The 23,310-nt window shown below is 38.5% G+C and overlaps 1 protein-coding gene across 3 annotated transcripts in view; it reads right to left on the minus strand.

Moving 5' to 3' along the window:
• Positions 1 to 1,849: 1,849 nt before the first annotated feature.
• CDC25C (cell division cycle 25C) overlaps positions 1,850 to 23,310 on the minus strand; it is a 46,744-nt gene continuing 25,283 nt past the window's right edge. For 2 of the 3 annotated variants that reach the window (XM_072630404.1, XM_072630403.1), the window contains 5 exons: positions 9,711 to 9,773; positions 9,067 to 9,165; positions 8,496 to 8,629; positions 8,022 to 8,133; positions 1,850 to 3,535 (listed from right to left, as the gene is read on the minus strand). In XM_072630404.1, coding sequence (XP_072486505.1) covers positions 3,383 to 3,535; positions 8,022 to 8,133; positions 8,496 to 8,629; positions 9,067 to 9,165; positions 9,711 to 9,773 — 561 coding nt within the window. In that variant the 3' untranslated portion in view covers positions 1,850 to 3,382. Of the gene's footprint in view, positions 3,536 to 8,021; positions 8,206 to 8,495; positions 8,630 to 9,066; positions 9,166 to 9,710; positions 9,774 to 23,310 lie in introns of those variants that run through there. The other variant, XM_072630405.1, reaches the window with a different exon arrangement.

Here is a 23,310-nt window from a genome sequence, read left to right on the forward strand (position 1 = left end):
TGCCACCTTGAAGGAACTGAGAACTTACAGATCCCTAGAGTATACCCTCCACTTGACAAAGGACTCAAAAGTCAAGTAACTGGCTAGAAAAAATGCCCAAAAAAGGGAAAAAAATATAAGACCAAAGAAGGTTACTTTCTTGGTGAAAAGGTATTTTCTTCCATCCTTTTGGATGAGGAGGAATAAAGCATACCATCAGAGGAAGACATCAAAGTCAAGGCTTCTACATCCATAAACTCAAAAAAAAAAAATGAAATGGTCTCAGGTCATAGAAGAGTTCAAAAAGGATTTTGAAAATCAAGTAAGAGAGGGGAGAAAAAATCGGGAAGAGAAATGAGAGTGATGCAAGAAAATCATGAAAAGCAAGTCAACAGCTTGCTAAAGGAGATCCAAAAAAAAATGCTGATGAAACTAACACCTTTAAAAATAGACTGACCCAAATGGCAAAAGAGGTCCAAAAAACCAATGAGGAGAAGAATACTTTAAAAAGCAGAATGGGCCAAATGGAAAAAGAGGTTCAAAAGCTCACTGAAGAAAATAGTTCTTTAAAAATTAGAGTGGAGCAGATGGAAGCTAATGACTTTTTGAGAAACCAAGAAATTATAGAACCAAACCAGAAGAATGAAAAAATAAAAGACAATGTGAAATATTTCATTGGAAAAACAACTGACCTGGAAAATAGATTCAGGAGAGATAATTTAAAAATTATTGGACTACCTATAAACCATGATGAAACAAAGAGCCTAGACATCATCTTCCAAGAAATTATCAAGGAAAACTGCCCTGATATTCTAGAACCAGAGGGTAAAATAGAAATAGAAAGAATTTACCGATCATCTCCTGAAAGAGATCCCAAAAGGAAAACTCCTAGGAATATTGTAGCCAAATTCCACAGTTCCCAGGTCAAGAAGAAAATATTATAAGCAGCCAGAAAGAAACAATTCAAGTATTTTGGAAATACAATCAGGATAACACAGGATTTAGCAGCTTCTACACTAAGAGACTGAAGGGCTTGGAATGTGATATTCTAGAGGTCAAAGGATCTAGGATCAAAACCAAGAATCACCTCTCCAGAAAAACTGAGTATAATACTTCAAGGGGAAAAAATGGAATTTCAATGAAATGGAGGACTTCCAAGCATTCCTGTTGAAAAGATCAGAGATGAATAGAAAATCTGACTTTCAAATACAAGAATCAAGAGAAACATGAAAAGGTAAACAGAAAAGAAAAGCCTTAAGGAACTCATTAAAGTTGAACTGTTTATATACATGGAAAGATGTTATTTGTAACTCAAGACACCTTCTTCATTATTAGGGTAGAGGGAATATATATATATATATATATATATTAATGTGTGTGAATGTTAAAAATTATCTTAGCACGCAACTGGAAATTAAGCTATACAGGCAATGGAGTACAGAAATCTATTCTGCCCTACAGGAAAATAGAGGGGGATGGAAGAAGGGAGGACAGACTGGAGGAGAGGGTGGTTGGGGTGCATGTTGTCCTAGGGTGGGGGATGGGGAGAAAATTTTGAATTCAAATTCTTGTGGAAGTGAGTTAAGAACTGAAAATAAATTATATATTTTTTAAAAATACAGAAAGTGAAAAATCATATGCTTTAATCTGCATTCAGACTCCATCAATTCTTTCTCTGGAGGGGGATATCAATTTTTATCATGAATCCTTTCATATTGTCTTGGATCACTGTATTGCTGAGAATAAGTAATTCACAGTTGATCATCACATGGGTATTGCTGTTGCTGTGTATAATATTCTCCTGGTTCTGTTCACTTCACTTTGCATCTGGTTCAAATAATTCCAGGTTTTTCTGAAATCCACCTGCTCATTTCTTTTTTTAATGTATTTTATTTTTTCCAATTACATGTATGGAGAATTTTAAACATTTTTTAAATAAAATTTTGAGTTCCAAATTTTCTCCCTCTCTCCCCTCCTCTAAGACAGTAGGCAATTTGATACAAGTTACATATGTGCAATCATGTAAAACTTAGTTCCATATTAGTCATGTTGCAAAAGAAGTTTGCAGAACAATTAGTTTGCAAAAGGAAAAAAATCATGAACAAAATAAAAGGAAAACAGTATGCTTCATTCAGACTCTATCATTATTTTCTCTGGGTGTGGATAATATTTTCCATCATGAACCTTTTAGAATTGTCTTGGATCACTGTCCTGCTGACAAGAGCTGAGTCGATCAGAGTTGGTCACTGCAGTTGCTGTTAGAATGTACAATGTTCTGATTCTGCTCACTTCACTCTACATTACTTCATGCACGTCTTTCCAGGTTTTCCTGAAATCTGCCTGCTCATCATTTTATGGAACAATAGTATTCCATTACATTCATATTCAACTTGTTTAGCCATTCCTCAATAGATAGGCATACTCTTAATTTCCAATTCTTCATCACCACAAAAAGAGTTTCTATAAATATTTTTTTATAAATAGGTCCTCTCCCCCTCCCCCTCCTTTTAATCTCTGGGATACAGACCTAGTAGTAGCATTGCTGGTTCAAAGAATATGCACAATTTGATTACCATTTGAGCATAGTTCCAAGTTGCTCTCCAGAATAGTAATCAACCTAATTCTTGAAGTTCATTCTGCTGGGCCATGACAAGAACTGGGAGGAGAGTTGTTTGGAAAGCTAGAATGAATATCCATCTCTGGCCGTAGTCTAAGAAAATTGTGTCCAGTTAGGGGTATATCTGATTGTGAGTTGTCAATAACCCAAGTCACAATGTTTTTCTGAGGCTGAGTGTCAGGTGCAGAAGACCCTGGAGCACTTTTTAGGGTAGTAAGTGTTACTGAATGGATCACATGGAGCTAGACAAAGGCTTGGGTAGTAGGCAATGAATGAAGATGGTCATACCATGGTGGTTTAAGGTTCTTTCTGGAATGTCACAAGTAACAGGGGGGTTCTTAATTCATGTGAAACTAACATGAAATAATCTGAGCCACTCTCATCTTGTAATGTTTATCTCATTTTTTTAAACCAGAAAAGAAGAGAATGGAGGGAAATTCAGAGAAAAGAAAGAATTTACTACCCCAACTCTGACTGCCTCAAGCTGAGAAGAAAAGCTGGCTGAAGGAGGTGAAGACATACAGTAGAGGAAGGAAAGGAAGAATTCTCCTTGGTTACTGTAAACTTTGTAGCTCAAGCAAGGAAAAACAGCCTTTGGCACACAGCCCATAGAGAAGGCTCCTATTCTCACTGGAACACAGGTTGACTTGACTTTTGCATTCAAAATCTTTGATTTGTTGAGTATTTTTTTGTAAACCATTGGGTTGGTTTTTCACAGAAGTCACTACTTCCTCTCTGGGGGGTCCACAGTGCGAGCCAGTGACTTTTCTGAGGACAGCTCCCTCTTCAGCTTGAATTCCCATCCTTCATGAGACAAGCGATCTGTTCCCGGAGCTGGCGCTCCTCAGTCCATGCTTTGCTCTGGCTACGACACTTCAAAAGTTCAGCTTTATGGTCCTGGTGATGCATTGGGCAATAGCTCTGGGGTTCACACAGTTCCTGGGGAAAAGGAAAAGGAGTAAGTGACCATCCAGACCCCAGGGCAGAAAATCAGCTCCACGCTCCAAACTTTGGCCACTAAACTCTAAGAAAGAGTAGTCTACACTCACTTCTACCATTTCCTTGTTTTTCAATTATTCAGTTGTGTCAGACCCTTCATGAACTCATGGACCATACTATCCATGGAGTTTTCATGACAAAGTGTGATTTGCCATTTCCTTCTCCAGGGGATTAAGGCAAGCAGGGCTTAAGTGATTTGTCCAGGGTCACAGCTAGTGGATGTCTCAGGCCAGATTTCAACTCAGGTCTTCCTGACTCCAGGCCCAGCACTCTATCCACTAAGCCACCTACCTGCCTCCTAGGCAGACAAAGGTTAAGTGACTTGCCCAAACTCACACAGCTAGTAAGTGTCTGAGGCCAGATTTGAACCCAGGTCCTAACTTTAGGTCCAGCACCCTATCTACTGTCCCATCTGGCTCCATTTCCTTACCACCCACTTATTTCTCAGACCCTTGCAATCTGGCTTCCAGTGGCAGTATTCTAGTGAGTCTAGTCACCAAGCTCATTAAGGATCTCTTAATCAAGAAATCTAATAGCTTTTTCCTCAATCCACATCCTCTTTAACCTTTCAGTTTTTCAACACTACCTCCTCTGCCCTGTATCTTCTATGAACACTCTCTTCTCCCAGGCTTCTTCTTACCCATCTGAATGTTCCTTCTTAGTCTGCTTTTCTGTATTCACCGCCCTATCAACACCAGCAAACTCCAAGGCTGTCCTGGGCCCTCTTCTTTCCCTATACTCTCCCCCTGTTGATCTCATCTACTACTATAGGTTCAATTATCACATCTATGCATATAACTCTCAAATCTACACATCTAGAAAGTAAGAAAACCATTGAATCAATAAATGAAACTAAAAACTGGTTTTACTAAAAAATAAATAAGTCATTGGTTAATTTAATTAAAAAAAGAAGGAAACCAAATTACCAGTATCAAAAATGAAAAAAGTGAATTCACCACCAATGAAGAGGAAATTAAAGCAATAATTAGTAGTTATTTTACCCAATAAATCTGACAATTTAAGCTAAGTGAAATGGATGAATATTTACAAAAATATCAACTGTCCAGATTAACAGAAAAGGAAATGGGAAACTTAAATAACTACATTTTAGAAAAAAAATATTGAACAAGTCATCAATGAATTTCTTAAGAAAAAAATCCTCAAAGTCAGATGGATTCACAAGTGAATTCTACCAAACACTTAAATAACAATTCCAATACCATATAAACTATTTAGGAAAATGGGTAAAGAAGAATTTCTACCAAATTCCTTTTATGACACAAACATGATGCTTATACATAAACCAAGAAGAGCCAAAACAGAAAAAGAAAACTATAAACCAATTTCCCTAATGAATATCAATGCAAAACTTTAAATAAAATGCCAGCAAGGAGATTATAGCAATATATCACTAGATCATACAGTAAGAACAGGTGGGATTTATACCAGAAATGTAGGGCTAACTCAATATTAGGAAAACTATCAGCACAACTGACTATATCAATAACAAAACTAAGAGAAATCATATGATTATCTTGATACATGCAGAAAAAGCTTTTGACAAAATAAAGCACCCATTCCTTTTAAAAACACTAAAGAGCACAGGACTAAATGGAGCTTTCCTTAAAATGATAAGTAGTACCCATCTAAAACCATCAGCAAGCATTATTTATAATGGGGATAAGCCAGAAGCATTTCCAATATGATCAGCAGTGCATTATCACCACTATTATTTCAATAGTGTACTAAAAATGTTAGCTATAGAAATAAGCGAAGAAAAAGAAACTGAAAGAATTAGAATATGCAACAAGGAAACAAAACTATCACTCTTTGTAGATGATATGATGATATACTTAGAGAATCCTACAGAATCAACAAAAAATTACCAAAGTTGTAGGACATAAAATAAACCCATATAAATCATCAGCATTTCTATATATTACCAATAGAGTCCAGTAGCAAGAGATAGAAAGAGAAAATCCATTTAAAGTAACTAGAGACAATATAAAATATTTGGCAGTCTACCTGCCAAGACAAACCCAGGAGCTATATGAACACAATTACAAAGCAATTTTCACACAAATAAAGTCAAACAAAATGTCAAGAATATCAAGGAAATAAATTTTTAAAAATGCAAAGCCATACCAGATCTCAAACTATATTATAAAGTGGAAATCATGAAATCTATCTAGTACTGAGAACAAATAGAGTGGTGGATCAGTGGAGTAGGTTAGGCACAAAAGACACATAGTAATCTAATGTTGATAAACCCAAAGACCCCAACTTCTGTGACAAGAACTCATATGACAAAATCTGATAAGAAAACTGGAAAACAGTATGGCAGAAACTAGGTACAGACTAATATCTTGCACCATTTACCAAGATAAGGTCAAAATGGGTACATGATTTAGACTTAAAGGGTAATACCATAAGCAAATTAAGAGAGCAAGGAGTAGTTTATCTGTCAGATCTGTAGAAAAAGGAAGAATTTTTGAGACAGAAAGAACTATAAGATATAAAATGGATAGTATATCAAATTAAAAGGTTTTTGCATAAACAAAACCAATGCAACCAAAATTAGAAGGAAAGCAAAAAGCTTGGAAATAATTTTTACAGCAAGTGTCTCTGGTAAAGACTTCATTTCTCAAATAAATAGAGAAGTGGGTCAAATTTATGAGAATACAAGACATTCCCTAATTGAAAAATGGTCAAAGGATATGAACAGTTTGCAGATAAAGAAATCAAAGCTATCTATAGTCATATGAAAAAGTGCTCTAAATCACTATTGATTAGAGAAATGCAAATGAAAACAACTGCAAGGTGTCACCTTATACCTATCAGATTGGCTAATATGACAAAAAAGGAAAATGACAGCTGTTGGAGAGGACGTGGGAAAATTGGGACACTGATGTACTGTTGGTGGAGTTGTGAACTGATTCAACCATTCTGGAGAACAATTTGGAACTATGCCAAAGATCTATAAAACTGTGATCCAGCAATACCCCACTAAAGAAATTTTTTCAAAGGAGGTGGGAAAGAAACTACATATACAAAAATATTTATAGCAGCTTCTTCTTGTGGTGGAAAAATTGGAAACTGAGGGGATGCCCATCAATTAGGGAATGGCTAAGCAAGAATGTAATGGTATACTATTATGTTATAAGAAATGATGAGCAGACAGATTTCAGAAAAACCTGGAAAGACTTACATGAACTGATGCAAAGTAAAATAAGCAGAATTAGGAGAATATTGTATATATTGCGGCAGCAACATTGTACAATGATCACCTATGAATGACTTGGCTCTTTTCAGCACTACAATGATTCAAGACAATTCCAAAGATGATGGAAAATGCCATCCACATCTAGAGAAAGAACTGTTGGAACTGGAACACAGATTGAAGCATACTATTTTCAGTTTATTTTTTTCATGTTTTTTTTTCCTTTTGGTCTGTTTCTTCTTTCACAGCGTGATTAATATAGAAATGTTTCACATGACTGCACATATATAACATATCAAATTGCTTACAGTTTTAGGGAAAGGAGGAAGGGAGAAGAATTTGGAACTCAATATTTTTTTTTTAAAAAAGAACACTATAATTGTCTTTACATGTAATTGGAAAAAATGAAATATTATTTTTTTAAAAATCTATATATTCAGCCCTAATCTCTCAACTCTTATATTGTCAAAATGTCAATTAAGCATCTTCACCTGCAGATCCCATGAAAATTTCAAAATCTATGTATCTAAAATAAAATTCATAATCTTTATCCCTAAACCACTCCTCCAAACTTCCTTATTTCTGTTAGGGACACTACCACCTTCCTGATCACCCAGGTTCATAACCTATATGCCAAGGCACTTTATTAAGTGCTGGTATTTAAGGCTTTCCAAAATCTGGCTCCAGCCACCTTTTCTACTCCTTTTTCACTCCGCTTCTCTTTACATACTTTTCATTGCAGCCAAATAGCATCATTAGCTCTTTCCTGAACTTAGTATCCCATCTCCTGCCTCCATGAATTTTCTAAGACATTCACTTTGCTTGGACCATAGTCCCTTCTTTCCTGCCTCTGAATCTTTGCCTCCAATGCTCAGCACAGTACTACTTTTTCCGTGAAATCTTCCTTAATCCCATTTGCTAGGGTTCTCTTCCTTTCCAAATTAGTATATATTACACTTACCTATGCAAATACAGCATTCCCTTGAGCTCCTGAGTACAGGAACTGCCTTTGTATTTCCAATGCCTACCACATCGTTATTTGACAAATGTTTGTTGAACTGAATCGATGACTAAGTTTAAGAGAAAGGGCAGATATACTTTAAGGACTGAGGATGGGGGCCCAACATTGTCACTCACTGAGGGCCAGGAATTGGCTCCCTCTGTATCTAGGACCTTGCTTTGCTCCCATGTGCTTTGTTCTCTTACCACATATTCCAAGAAGAAGTCTCTGTAGCCTCCCTTCAGGATGTAGAGTTCAGGGTAGTATAGTGCAGGGTACTTGTTCAGAGCTCTGTCTTCTTCTCTTAGATAGCGGCACCTTCAAAGGGAACCCCAGAGCCAGGATTGGTGTATCAAAGAGAGTGAGGGGGACTGCTGGGCCAAGCTATCTCTGAGCCAAGATAGAGAGAGATTCAAATACTTTTGGGAACTTCCTTTCTCTACTTCCCCACACACAATTTGTCATGGCTATATCCCCAATTTTTTACTCCTGGTTGAAACCCCCTCCTCCCTCCTACCACTCAAGCAATAAAATCCCCTTCTCTACTCCTTTTCCTCATGCTCCTCATATGACAATAGAGTAAAAACAATGGATTGATTGACTTCCAGGCAACTATGGAGATACTTTTGGGAACCTGACCCTAAATTCATCCTCTGTCTCACCCAGGGCCCCATTCTCACATTCGGGGGCCCCTTTCTGAGGAGAATTCACAATGAAACACGATGATTATTCTGCTCTGGGCACTGGAAGGGACAAAAGGCTTCTTCAGGAAGAAATCACGTAGTTCTTCCTGACTGTGCAGGTTCAGAGCTCCCTGTAGAAGAGAGGAATCTAAGCAGCAGATTCCACAAGACTCCACAGATAGTACAGACACTTAGAACCCCCTAAACCACTATTCTTGGGGTAATTAGGCCTACCTCATGTTACTGGGGCTATTGAATCAGTAAGTCTAATAACAGGGAGGGAATCAGAGACAGGAATTGTATTAATCTCCCACATACCAGAGAACAAGACTGGTTTCCAAATATTAAGGTAGATGTTTAAAACTACAGTCTACTATGGCACTAAGACAGTATGAGGACTCAGTTCTGAGTAGCCAGGACCTCATGATATTTCTAAATATGCATTCTCTGTCTTTCTCATCCTCACTGTTTCCTGCTATGGAGCATTCCTATGAAGTGGTCCCTTCTTCCACATATACCCATTCAGTTCCCATTTCCTTCTTGGTGGATGTATACCCATTGCCCTTACCTGAATATGACCGCCTTGATACTCATATGGGAATCGGCAATCAATAATATAAAACTTCTCAATCAGGTCTTGCAGCTGCCCCCATAGCAGAGCAGCTACCTGCAAAGAAGCAATCATGACTAAAGTGTTGGTCGCTGTAGCTACTTTGAAGAAAGTATTCAAGCAGTGGCTTTTTCTGTGTGTGGTCCTGCATTTGGCGCCCACAGATCCTGCCTTCTTACTGTATATTCCAGAAGAAATGGCAGTGACCTCCCTTGAGGACATGCAGCTCAGGAGAGGATAGTGACTTATGCAGTTCAAAAATAACAGTCCAGAGAACACAAGATCCCAAAGCTACCGTCCTGAGGCAGGAAACCAAGGAAGGGAAGACCAGGCTAGACTAGAGGCAACAATTGGAATTACTCTCCTTTGGATGCCTCAAAAAGTTTCCCCAACCATTTGTTGGGGAAATCAGGCAAGTGATTTAGGATGACAGTGACTCAGAACGCATACTTGTCTTTAAAAGGAAAAAGAAAGGTAGGAGATAGCTTCCTTAGTGGCCAAAAGAAAAGACTCTGTCAGAAAGGGCAAAGAAAGGCAAATGGGAAGTGAAGAAGAAGATGGATGCCTGTATGAATATCTGTCATCTCCAAAAACAAACTTACCGTCTCTGGATTGATGTATTTCAGATCCTGATGCTTTCCTGTCACTGTCGGTAACATGTAGACCTAGGAAAACCAAAAATGGAAGGGAAAACAAGTTTACATGCTTCTCAAATGTGTGAAAAAATGACCATGTAGAATCAAAAATTCACTGATCTTTATACTTTTCCTTTCAAATTTCCTTAGTGCCTCAATGACTTCTCAAAACAATAGTCACTGACCTTCCCTCTTTTTCCCCATTGTTCCATGGGGCATGGTATCTCAAAAAGCCCAGTGAGCCTGGCCTTTTACTGGCACCTTCAGCCTACTCACTACCACAGGACCCTCACCCTATCACCAGGGAGCAAGTGAAGGATAAGGCATGAAGCACATCCCTCATATCTAAGCCTAAGCGCTCTTCTCTCAGGGCAAAGAAGAAAATGTCCCATCCCAAAGTGGCTGAATGAAGACCAGGATGATGATAGCCATACTCAACTTGATGAAATCACCTATCAGTTGCCTCTGGTCAGAATTCTTCCACAAGATCTGAATGGCATTAACATCACAGAGTGAAACTGTCTTCTTTAGATCTGATGCCTGTAGATAGAAGAAAAAAAGCCCCCTATTTCCAACCTCAGCAGATTTAGAGCTTAGGTACATGACTTCTCAGCAATCATTCTCCACTAAACCATTTCAGAGAGTAATGCTGGTTCCTCCTCACTCCCTGTACACAATCTAGTATGTTTTTCTCCAGTGGTAATTTACCAACCAAAGATCTCTAACTGACTAGTAGACTTAGAAGGTAAGACTAGTATGACTAAAGTATTTCTAAGAATGTGATGCAAAAAATTATACTTAGTACTGACATTCCTTATACTGCGATGTAAAGATAGAAATGATGAGACAAAGATAGGGAAAAGCACAGTAGATTATTATCCACGTATTACTGAACAGGAAGGGATGGAGAAAATGGATCAAAGCAATCCTTATCCTGTAAAGGCTGAAAGAATAATTAAATAGAAGTTCTGAGCTAAAGTTCTCACTTTCTCAGGTTCTCTGATGCTACAGCAACATTTTTCGGTAAGTGATGTTTTTTGTTTTCTACCAGCTGTTTTAGTGTTGCCTTGTCCAGTTTTCCTAGGGAATGGGGAATCTGCTGAGGTTAGAAATAGGGGGCTTTTTTTTTCCCTCTTCAGGAATCAGATCTTAAGAAGACAGTTTCACTCTGTGATGTTAATACCATTCACATCTTGGCGGTGAATTCACGGACACCTGCTCAGAAATGCCAAGTCCCCTGGGCAAGTGCCACTCCTCCTCTCTCTCTGTAACTTTGTCTTCCCCTGCCTGCCTTGGGATGCCACGAGTTTCCACCTCCACCTCAATCCAGAGCCAACTTTTTCAGCACACTGCCTCATACAAGCCCATCCTTATAGAGGAAAGAAAGCTCCAGTCTAATTCCTTCATGTAATGCTGGGATACTGACAGTTAGAGGAGAAAACATGCAACAGAGCTCAGGAAAGTGATAAAAAGGAAAAAAGTAAGGCCACCCAAAAAAAGCAGCAAGCAATGGGAGCTGGTTGCCACTTTCTGCTTAGTGATTTCTTTGGAGATACTTTCTTAGAGTGATTTCTTTCCACAGGGGAGTGAGAAAGAAGATCATTTTCCCTGCCCTTTCCTCTTCTAACCATATATCCAAACTAGCTGTGGTGGGAGAAGGTGAGAGATGAGAGGGACGTTGCAAAAGTGACAAACAAGCACATAAAGAACTTGGAAGACAAAGCAAAAAAAAAAAAAACTTTGGATTACTTGGATATAAAGTTAAAACTGTCAAGGGAATACACACAATGACTACAATGTAAATGGAAAGAAAAATAACAAAAGAAAAACTCAACATTATGTAACTATAATGACCAAGCTTGTCCTCAAAAAAAAAAAAAAAAAGAGATGAGAAAACGTACCTGCGTACCTTTTCAGGGGTGGGGAAGTGGGGGCAATGGTGGGGACTAAGGGTGTGGAAAACTGCATTTAGTGTCAAATTCTGTTGATGAGTTTGGTAATGCTGACCTACTCTCCACCCTATCCTACCTTCTCTTTTTTTTTTTTTATTTTAGGAGGGGATATATATGGAAATGAAGATGATATGAAAACAAAGGTTAAAAAGTTAAAAATCATCAAAGAATGATTTTTTCATGGCCATGGAAGCATTTGAATCAAATACTAGGATATCCCTTGTAGATGGTGATTCTGAGAAGGATGTAGAACTCTTTATCAGGGAAACAGAACAAGAAGAAATAGTCACATTTCAGCATGTGAGAAAGAAGTACATTAGATACCACCATGAACTTTCTATATAAAAGTTTATCTCACTGCATTGGTCTGAGATCTAAGAATTACATACATAGACATTTATTTGGTGGGCATGGCTTAGGTACCATTCAATAAGTACTTACTAAAAGCATCTACTGCGTACAAGACACCATTCTAGACGTTAAGGATACCCAGATAAATGGGGGGTGGGGGAACTACTCCCTCTCCTTAAGGAACTTCCATTTTTCTGGAGGTACCTAACATTTAAACAAATAAATAAATATAAAATAGTCTGAGGAAGAAATCGACTATGTGACCCCTGGAGGTGTCTCCCAGTAGATTTAAATGGGTTTCCATACCTAATTTCTAGATTTTGCTGGCATCTCTCTAAATAATTACAGCTCTGGATTAGAGCTTCTTTCCCACACACTCAACTAGCTAATTGTGACATCCTGATCTAGGAGAGGACTAGACAATAGGATGGTCATATTGAAAGACAGGTAGATAGCTCCTGATTTCTGGGGAGGGAGGAAGAGTAGAGAATTATCAATGACAATTCAATTATTGTAAACAAAGGAATCATCTTAGTAAGAATTTAGAATCATTTCAGTCACTAGAAGAGAGTTCAAACAGTCAGCATATCTGTTATCTAACACAAATTTTGGTGTTTCACCAGAAGCTTCTCAATGGTAAAGACAATATCTTCTGTGTATTTGATTCAGCTGTGATTGCAACATACTGTGAATGTTTCAAAATATTAACTGCTAAGTGTCAGAGAAGTTAATGATCATCATGATGAGTTTTCATAATCTAAGAACAAGAAGCCAAGAATAAATGGACATCAGCAGACAGGGCCACTTCCATAAACAGAGGGAAGCACTACTGTTGTAGTAGCTTTATAATTTGTTTAAAAGGAAATAAGTTATTTACCAGAACCTGGCAACTTCTTACATCCAAAATGAATGTAAGGTAATTTAAGAATGGCACTTTGGACCTTTCTAGCCAATGAATAATTTGCCATTTCCAAGAAATTGATGAAGAAAACTGTAAGAACCAGCTGTGTCAAGTTGCACCATTCACTAATAACATCTGAAAAATAATGGTTCTCATTTTTAAAGGAAAAACTGGATCTTTTCCAAATGTCTGATGGACCTTTTAAATACTAGAAAATCCAAAAGGTTTTCAGGCCATGGTAAGCCTGAATCCTACCTGCAGCTCTTAAAAGATCATTTACTTGAATAATTTTATTTATGTTGCAATGAGCTAAGACCTGAGGTATGGGGCCCATTACCCAGAAATGAGGCTTCTATATTTTGCACTAAAGATATTTTCTAATTCTTACAAGATCAGCACAGCCATTAGGTTTAGACAGCTGGTCTACCCGCCTTGAACACTACAGTTTCCCTCTTGGTAGTTCAAGTTTTCTTTAAACGTGTTTAGATGTTGTTAACTTTACTGGCTGGCAGTGACCCAATGATAACCGGGTATAAGGTTATTGGTCCTTGATCTACTTCACTGGAGATTTGATGTTGCCTCACCTACAATCCTAATACAGGAACTCCACCCTCCCAACCATCAACAGTAACTCATGTATGCTAATTTCCGATAAGTTTATAATTTATTAGATATGAACTTGTTTCCTCTCTGCATCAAAAAGAGGAAATAGAGAACAAAAGACTTCTCACACTTTTTCTCACCTCAAACCACACTTTAGAATTGATAGCTATTCATCTATCACCTCAACTATCAATTCTTCACCTCTCCCTTTCACAATCAAACTTAGAAAAAACCATATAAAAATAACTATAATAATGTAAATGAAAAGAACCCTAAGACAAAGCTAACTGCTGTGTAACTGCAATGAACAACCTTGATACCAGAGAAGAAATGAGAAAATGAACCTCCTTCCTTTTCTTGAAAAGGTGGGTGACTATGGGAGTGGAATACTGTATACATGGATATAGTCACAGTGCTAGACATAGCTAGACATAGTCACAGTATCAGTTTTGATGAATTTTTTTTTCTTTTGTTTTACAAGGTAAAATAAAAGGGGAAGGGGGTAATGAGAATGGCATATCTGAAAAGGACTGGGATATAAAACCAAAACATGTCAATACTTAAATAATTACTTATCTACTCACTGATTCCATTGCCTTAACTCCCATCTACTTCTCAACTTCTTGCAATCTGTGTTTCAATCCCACCATTCAATTGAAGCTGCTCTCTCCAAGGTTACCAATGATCTCTCTTTTTAAAAAACAGTTCTTATGCCTTTAGTTTTTTACATACTCATAGTTTTCCCAAGAATTCCTCACCCTCCCAGAAAGTCATCTCATCAAACAAATAGTATTTTCTTTTAAATCAGCACAACCAGTCAACTCATGAACAAGTCTAAAACCAAGGGCAACACCTGTGGACTTCCCACCTCTTCAAAAGTATGGGCCTTAATATCTCTTCATTTGAGTACTGCTTGATCTTCCTAATTTTGCCAACTCACTTTTGATTTTTTGTGTGAGTGATTATTTCCCATTTGCACTTGTTAGACAATCATTGCATATACTGTTTTCTTGGTTCTTTACTTCATACTCTACTCCATAGAATGATTTACTCCATTTTATATCAGTTCATACAGATCTATGCTTCTCAGTATTCATCACATACATCATTTTTTATAGGACAATAATATTCCATTATATTCATGTACTACAATTTGTTTAGCCATTCCCAAGTCAGTGGCTATGTACTTTATTTCCAATTCTTTGTTACCACAAAAAGTACTGCTATAAATATTTTGGCATATACGAGGGTTTTCTTTTTATTAATGGCTACTTTGGAGCACAAGTCCTCTCTGAGTGAAAAAGTATCAACATTTTAGTCATTTTGCATAATTCCAAATTGCTTTCCAAAATGGTTGCACCAATTCATAGTTCTACCAAAAACACATCAATGAGCCTCTCATTCCACAACTTCGTCAACACTATTGCCATTTTTTCTCATCTTTGCCAATTTGCAGAATGTTCAGTAAAATCTCAAGGTTGTTTAGATTTGAATTTCTCTTATTATCAGTGATTTGGAGGATTCTTTCATGCCATTGCTAATGCACTGCAATTCTTCTGAGAAGTGTTTGTTTCTATTCTTTGACTATTAAGGAATAGCTATTTGTCTTTTACATTTGTTAATTGTTCATTTACGTTAGATGCCAAACTCTTGTCAGAGAAGTTCAATACAATTTTTTTTTTTTACTATTTGAGCATCCTAGATGCAAAGTTTTGTCTACATAGAAGCTTTTAAGTTTCATGTAAAAATTAAAGTTATCTATTTAATCTCTTGTTAACTGCCTCTATCTTTTATTTGGTTATAAATCCATTTCCTTACTTTTATGTGTAATTGAAGAAAAATAAAATGTTAAAAAAATTTTTTTAAAGGAATCCATTCCTTACCCACAGCTGTGAGAAGTATATGATCTATTTCTCTACTAATTTAATAGGATGATCTTTAATATTAAGGTTAAGTATCCATCTAGAATGTACTGTGGAATGTAGTATAACATGCTGGTCTAAGCCTAATTTCTGCCAGACTACCTTCTAGTTTTTCCAAAGGTTTTTACCAGATAGGGACTTCTTTCCTAGGTAATTTATGTTTTCCACTTTATCAAACACTGGGTTATTGAGTTCCATTGTTTCTGATTCTTCCTTGTCTAATCTGTTCCATTGATCTCCCTCTCTATTTTTTAACCAAGACTAGATGTTTTTGATGACTACTGCTTTATAATATAGTTTGAGCTCTGGAAATGTGAGTGGGTGGGGGGGTAGGAATTTGTCTAGGGGAACTTGTTTTTGTGGGGAAGACTGATAGAAAAAAGGCTTAAGATGTCGGCACCTCCTGAATTAGTGATAAGTACGCTGTTAGATCTTACTTTCTAGTATTCTAATGATGTTCCAAATAAATATTTTGGTTTTGCCTTTGAGGAAGAGAGTTTATTAAATAAATATTTTGCAAATTTATCCTGGAAATACACATGCATATTCATAGCGGCTGCTATGGGTATCACATTTCGTTACACATCCCTACCCTTTTCCATTATTTCTTTAGCGTTCTAGAGCTTGTGTTTTTCTAAATGAATTTTGGAATTATTTTTATCAAGTTCTATTAAGTATCTCCTTGGTAATTTGATTGGTAGAGAATTAAAAGTAGAAGTTAACTCTGATCATAATCAATGATCTCTTAATTACTAAAATCACTGACCTTTTCCTCAGTCCTCAGGCTTCATGATCTCTCTGCAGATCCTGCCACTGCTGACCAATTCTCTATCCTTTTTCCTCTCTGCACTTCTATGAGACTGTTTTGTTCTTGCTCTCCTCCTACTTGATTGCTCCTTCTCAGTCTCTGATGAATCATTATCTATCTCCTGCTCCCTGGGGCAGTTAGGTGGTGCAGTGGATAGAGCACCAGTGCAGGAGTCAGGAGGACCTGAGTTCAAATCTTACCTCAGACACTTGACACTCACTAGCTGTGGGACTTTGGGCAAGTCACTTAACCCCAGCTGCCTCATCCTGGGTCATCTCCAGTCATCCTGATGAATATCTGATCACTGGATCCAGATGGCTCTGGAGGAGAAGTGAGGCTGGTGACCTGCACAGCCCTCCCTCTCTCAAAAAAAAAAAAAAACAAAGTCAAGTGCAAGTCATGTCATTATTTCTCTGATGGCACGGTCTTCTTTGGCAATGAAGAACAAACACACATCTATCTCCTGCCCCCAAACTATAGCTGTTCCCTGAGATTCTGTCCTCTTTTCTCTTTTTTCTTCTATACTTTTTTCCTTGATGAAAGCATCAGGTACTAGGGGTTCAATTATCATCTAAGCACATGACTCACACATCTATGTATTCAGATCTAATGTCTTCCCTAACCTCCAAATCTGCCATATGAACTGCCTCTCATATATCCCCACCTTGATATACCATCAAAATCTCAAACTCAACGTGTCCAAAAAGGAACTTCATTCTATTCCATCAAAACCCACTCTTCCTCCAAAATTTTGTTTATTTCTGTTAAGAGTATTACATTCTTCTGGTCACCCAGGTGTGCAACCTCAGTGTCATCCCTGATTCTCCCTCCCTCCCATTCACAAACACCAAATCCAGTCAGTTGTCAAGTATTGCCAATTCTACCTTTACAACATCTTGAACCTCTGTCAAATGGTCTTTGCTCACATGATAACCACCTTAATTTAGGCCCTCATTACTTCTTGCCTGGATTTTTGTAATAACCTAATTGGTCTCCCATCTCTTTTCTCTCTAGTTCAGTCTTTACACAGCTACCAAATTGCTAAAGTCACAGATCAGACTATGTAACTTCATTACTCAAAAATCTTCAACAGCTCTTTTTTTCCTCTACAATAAAACACAATCTCCTGGGGTAGAGCCAAGATGGCAGAGTAAAAGCAGGGACTTCTAGAGATCTCCCCACAAAACACAGCCAAATACCTACTAAAAAATGACTCTAAACAAATCTCTGGAGTTGCAGAACCTACAGAATGATGAAGTGAAGCAAATCTCTAGTCTAAGAAAACCTGAAGATTCAACAGGAAACGTCTATCCTGCTGGGTTGCAGAGCACAGTACAACTTGGGCCACGCCAGCACAGATGGGACCTGAACAGGCCTTGGGGGGAATGAATCTCTGCATTTGTGGTGGTTTCCAGACTTCACAATCCCAAAATGCTGAAGACAAATTGGATAGTCAGTAAAAAAAACAAAACAAAACAAAAAAACAAAAAAAAAAACCTTTCTGACCTGTGTGAGAGAGTAGAATAATGGAGCCCTGGCCCCCAGGGCAGGTAAGGAGGTGAAAGAGTCTGTGGCAGCCACAGCATCAGCAGAGGCAGCTGCAGTCATGTTTCCGGAGCTCTAGGCCCACAGATTGTGGGGGCATATAGCAGCTGACAATACATCCCCCACCCCCACTAGAAGCAGAGAACTACTTTGACAAAGAGCTCAAAAGTCAAGTAAATGGCTGGGGAAATGAGCAAAAAACAGAAAAAGAATCAGACTATAGAATATTACTTTGTTGACAAGGAAGATCAAAATACACAAACAGAAGAAGACAACAAAGTCAAAGCTCCTACATTTGAAGCCTCTAAGAAAAAAGTGGATTGGTCTCAGGTCATGGAAGAGCTCAAAAAGGATTTTGAAAATCAAATAAGAGAAGTAGAGGAAAAATTGGGAAGAGAAATGAGAGTAATGCAAGAAAATCATGAAAAAACAAGTCAACTGCTTGCTAAAGGGTGTAACGGGACAAGTTAGAGCCGATCCCTGTCCATCGCAGGACACCACACTAAGAGCCTGCCTAAAATAACCTGGGGGCTTGTCAGTAGGGGTGGAACTAGATGGATTTCAGGAGGAAGGGTCTTGTTTTTGTTGGCAACGTGGCAGTTCTTTGTCCAGTTCCGGATGTCCAGTGGAGAAGACACCCATATAAGGAATAGTGTTAGGTGATAGGTTCAATGTATAGGCTTAGGAATGTTCACGTAATTAAGACTATATATGCATGTGAGCTAGCTGGAATAAACGGAGTTCTCACCACCTTGTCTCCTGCCTCATTTCATTACTCACTAGATCAAGGCCTCTTGCTGGACAAGAGCCTTGGGTCGGGGTTTAGGGATTCCTGTAATGGTCTAGGGGACCCCAACAAAAGGGGACCCAAAAAATGCTGAAGAAAATATTACCTTAAAATACAGACTAACCCAAATGGCAAAAGAGAGCCAAAAAGCCAATGAGGAGAAGAATGCCCTAAAAAGCAGAATTGGCCAGATGGAAAAGGACGTCCAAAAATTCACTGAAGAAAATAATTCCTTAAAGATTAGAGTGGAGCACATGGAAGCTAATGACTTTATGAAAAAGCAAGAAATTATAAAGCAAAACCAAAGGAATGAAAAAATAGCAGACAATGTGAAATATCTCACTGGAAAAACAACTGACCAGGAAAATAGATCCAGGAGAGACAATTTAAAAATTATGGGGCTACCTGAAATCTATGATCAAAAAAAGAGCCTAGACATCATCTTTGAAGAAATTATCAAGGAAAACTGCTCTGATATTCTAGAACCAGAGGATAAAAGAGATATTGAAAGAATCCACCATTCGCGTCCTGAAAGACAACCCAAAAGGAAAACTCCTGGGAATATTGTAGCCAACTTCCAGACCTCCCAGGTCAAGGAGAAAATATTGCAAGCAGCTAGAAAGAAACAATTCAAGTATTGTGGAAATACAATCAGGATAACACAAGATCTAGCAGCTTTTACATTAAGGGATCACAGGGTTTGGAATATGATATTCCAGAGGTCAAAGGACCTGGGATTAAAACCAAGAATCACCTACTCAGCAAAACTGAGTTTAATACTTCAGGGGAAAAACTGGTCATCCAATGAAATAGAGGACTTTAAAGCATTCTTGATGAAAAGACCAGAGCTGAATAGAAAATTTGACTTTCATTACTCACTGGATCAAGGCCTCTTGCCGGACAAGAGCCTTGGGTCGGGGTTTAGGGATTCCCGTAATGGTCTAGGGGACCCCAACAACTGGTGCCCATATGCAGGGTGGAAAAAAAATAGACGGAACACAGCGCAGGGCCAAAAGTGTAGTCCTTTAGCAGGGGAAAAGACACACCTGCGTGCCCTGAGGAGCCTTGGACTGGGATCAGTCCAAGACGAATTTTGGTGCACTCAACCTCAGGAAGACAAAGAAAGGAAGACAGCAATCAGTGAGTAACCTGTTCATAGAGCAGTGAAGTAAGAGAGAAAAGAAATCTTACTATGGGGCTAGTATAATCAATAGAGACCCGACAGAGAAACTTTTGTTAAGATAATTTACAGATCAGCTAAGACACAGGGGGTCGTCATTCAAATGAAAGTGATCATGGACTTCTTAAAGGAAGTAGAAAGAATTTGTCCCTGGACAAAGGAGAGACCTCCAGTCTCTATAAGCTCATGGAAGGTTGCAGGAGAACAGTTAACTAGCTATGACTCCGAAAATCCTGGGGATCTGGAGCTAGCAAGTTTCTTTCTGTATAACATAGTAAAAGCGGCCCTTCAGGCTGCAGATGGCTGTTGTGACCCGCAACCCAGGCAATTCACGGCCTCCACACAAACAACGCCTTCTGCTTCACCAGATTCCTCCCCCAAACCATCCCATGCGAATTCTCCCAGTCCACCTTCAATTTATCCTAATTTAGGACAGCTGCAGGAACAGAATCAGAGGGAGGAGGAGAGAGAAAGAATGCAACAGGAGATAGACGAGTTAAAGGGTAGATTACGGGACTTAGAAGTGGAAAAGAAAAAATCAGTTAAGTTCAAGGAGGAAGCGAGGGATCCCGCCAGAAGGGAGGACACTGAAACAAAGAGAAGAGCAGAAGTTAGCGGGGAAACAAAGGGAACTGGAATGGTCTCCAGGGAGAGAGAGCACAAGGGAGACACCTACTGGACAAGTAAAGACATTGCAAAAGGAAAAAATTCTGGTTAAAGGAATAGAGACATCTGATGGACAAGTAGAGGTATTACAGAAAAGGAATTTTTTGAAGGAATATGAGGAGTGAGTACTTGTCGCCATTACAACAAGCGATAAGGAAATTACAAAAGGGAGGTAAAGACGAGGTTCTAGAGTATCTTGGCTTTCAAAATGTTTTCCCCATATTAGAAACACCTAAAGATGGTAATAATCCGGCACAAAGGACACACTCTATGGTGTCTCCATATCTGATAAAAGAGCTCAAAAGAGCCATAACAGACTATGGACTTAAATCACCATATGTGAAAGTCAGGATTAAAGATTTGGCCTCACATGTACTTACCCCCAATGACTGGAAGCTTGTTATGAGGGCCATCCTCATGCCAGGAGAGACGGTAGTATGGTTAGGGATGTTTTCTGAAGAATGCAGATTAATGGCAGTACGCCATAATCCTGATAACCCTCAAAATGCTCAAAGATATTATGAGATATTATTCGGCGGTGGACAGTATAGCACAGATAGGGCACAAATTCAGCACCCCATGGAATTATATGAGCGGCTAGCACAATGTGTAGAGAGGGCTTATGACAAGTTGCCAGTTAAAGGTGAAAGTAAAACTTCATTGAGTACCTTAAAGCAAAAACCCAATGAGCCTTTCACTGACTTTTGTGCAAGAGTTCAAGATGCTGTGACAAAGATCATGGGGGAAGTAGAAGGGACTGTAGTTGTAATCAAAGATATCTTGAGAAACAGTTGTAATACAGACTGCAAAAAGGCCATGATAGGATTGAAAAAGGATGCTGGGTTGGAAGAGATGTTACAAAGATGTGAGATAGTGGGTAGTTAGGTCTATGCTGCACAAGTTCGAGCCCAGGCATTTCATGATATAAAAAATAGGCCGACTGAAAAACCAGACAAAAGGTGCTTTCAATGTGGCAAGTTGGGACATTTCAAAAAGGATTGCAAAGTAAGGCCGACACAAAGTGGGGGAGCAAGACCCAAGACACCCTGCCCAAAATGTAGAAAACCGGGGCATGGGGCATCAGAATGTCGTAACGGCCCACCTCAGCAATATTTAAACACCCTAACTGGCCCCTCCCTAGCCCAGGTACAAAGAGGAGGAATGGGCTTTCTACCGCCCTCTGCCAACCAATGGCAGGACAATCCCAATGCCAGCACGATGGCACTCTGCCAGAGATATCAGGAATTGGCAGGAATGAGTCCTTTCAAATAGAGGACTTACATAGTGCTGGATATTTTTCTATTAATCCAATGACTACAGTCATGGTTCCCATACAGGAAAAAATCAAGCTCAAACCAGATAGCATAGGAATACTGTTAGCACCCGCAGCTCATGAATATACAGGCATGATACCCATAACACATATGTTTCCACCTGATATGGAGTTTCATTATATTCCAATGATGAATACTACTAATATGGAGAGTTTATTAGATGCAGGACAAAAAATAGCAGTGTTATTACTATTTCCAAAAATGGCAGATTCGCAAGTATTCTTGACACAGCAAATTACTCTGGAGAGGCCACAACTTACAGTCATTATAGAAGGGAGGAGATGTACAGGCCTCATGGACACTGGGGCTGATCGTGCAGTCTTTCCTTTAGAGCAGTGGAATTCTGCATGGCCTTTAAGGCAAGCACAAAATTTATATGGTATAGGAGGTGTTCAGGCAGCGGTCGAAGCAAAACGGCCATTGAGATGGGAATTTGAAGGAAAAACAGGAAAGGTTTGGCCACATGTATTACCAGGACTCACAATCATTCTATGGGGTAGAGATCTGTTGTCACAAATAGACCTTACCATATCTACAATAGAAAATTTTTAGTGGGGCCCCCTGGAATGGCTGCACAACCCATACCTGTTCCACAATTACAATGGATCAATGATGAACCAATTTGGGTTGACCAGTGGGCCTTGACTGATGATAAAATAGCAGCGTTAAAGGAGATTGTCAAAGAACAACTTAGTTTAGGACATATAGAGGAATCTTTCAGTGCTTGGAATTCACCTGTGTTTGCTATTAAAAAGAGATCAGAAAAATGGAGAATGTTAACCGACCTAAGAAAAGTTAATGCATCCATGCTTACTATGGGTTCATTACAACCAGGACTTCCTTCACCAAATATGATACCAAAAGATTATAAAATATGGGTTATAAAAATTAAAGATTGTTTTTACAGTATTCCTATTCATCCTCTGGATCGGCAGAGATTTGCTTTCTCCATACCTTCCATCAATTTGCAGGAACCCTATATGAGGTATCAATGGAAAGTACTGCCACAAGGTATGAAGAATAGTCCTACATTGTGCCAATGGTATGTGCATAAAGTGCTTCAACCTATGAGAGAGAAATATAAGGAGGCCATAATAATACATTACATGGATGATATTTTGGCAGCACACAGAGATGGTGAACTGCTAAAAAATATGTTACACGAAGGGATACAAACTCTTAGCAAGCATGGGCTACAGGTAGCACCAGAAAAAATACAGAAGGCACTACCAATTGATTACTTAGGGTATAAGTTATCAGACAGAGAGATTCAAGTTAAGTTTCCAAATTTTGATATACAAAAGGTCAAAACTCTGAATGATTTCCAAAAACTGATAGGAGAGATTCAGTGGTGCAGGCCAAGGCTTGGTATCTCTACCTCTGCATTAGCACCACTATATGAATTATTGAAAGGCTCTCCTGACCTTAATTCAAGTAGGGATTGGACCCCTGAAGCTCTCACATGTATTAAGAATATTCAAAATACTCTCATACAACAAACCACTCAAAGATATAATA

The sequence above is a fragment of the Notamacropus eugenii genome, chromosome 1 (genome assembly GCF_028372415.1).
Source record: "Notamacropus eugenii isolate mMacEug1 chromosome 1, mMacEug1.pri_v2, whole genome shotgun sequence".
In the NCBI taxonomy this organism is placed as follows: domain Eukaryota; kingdom Metazoa; phylum Chordata; class Mammalia; order Diprotodontia; family Macropodidae; genus Notamacropus; species Notamacropus eugenii.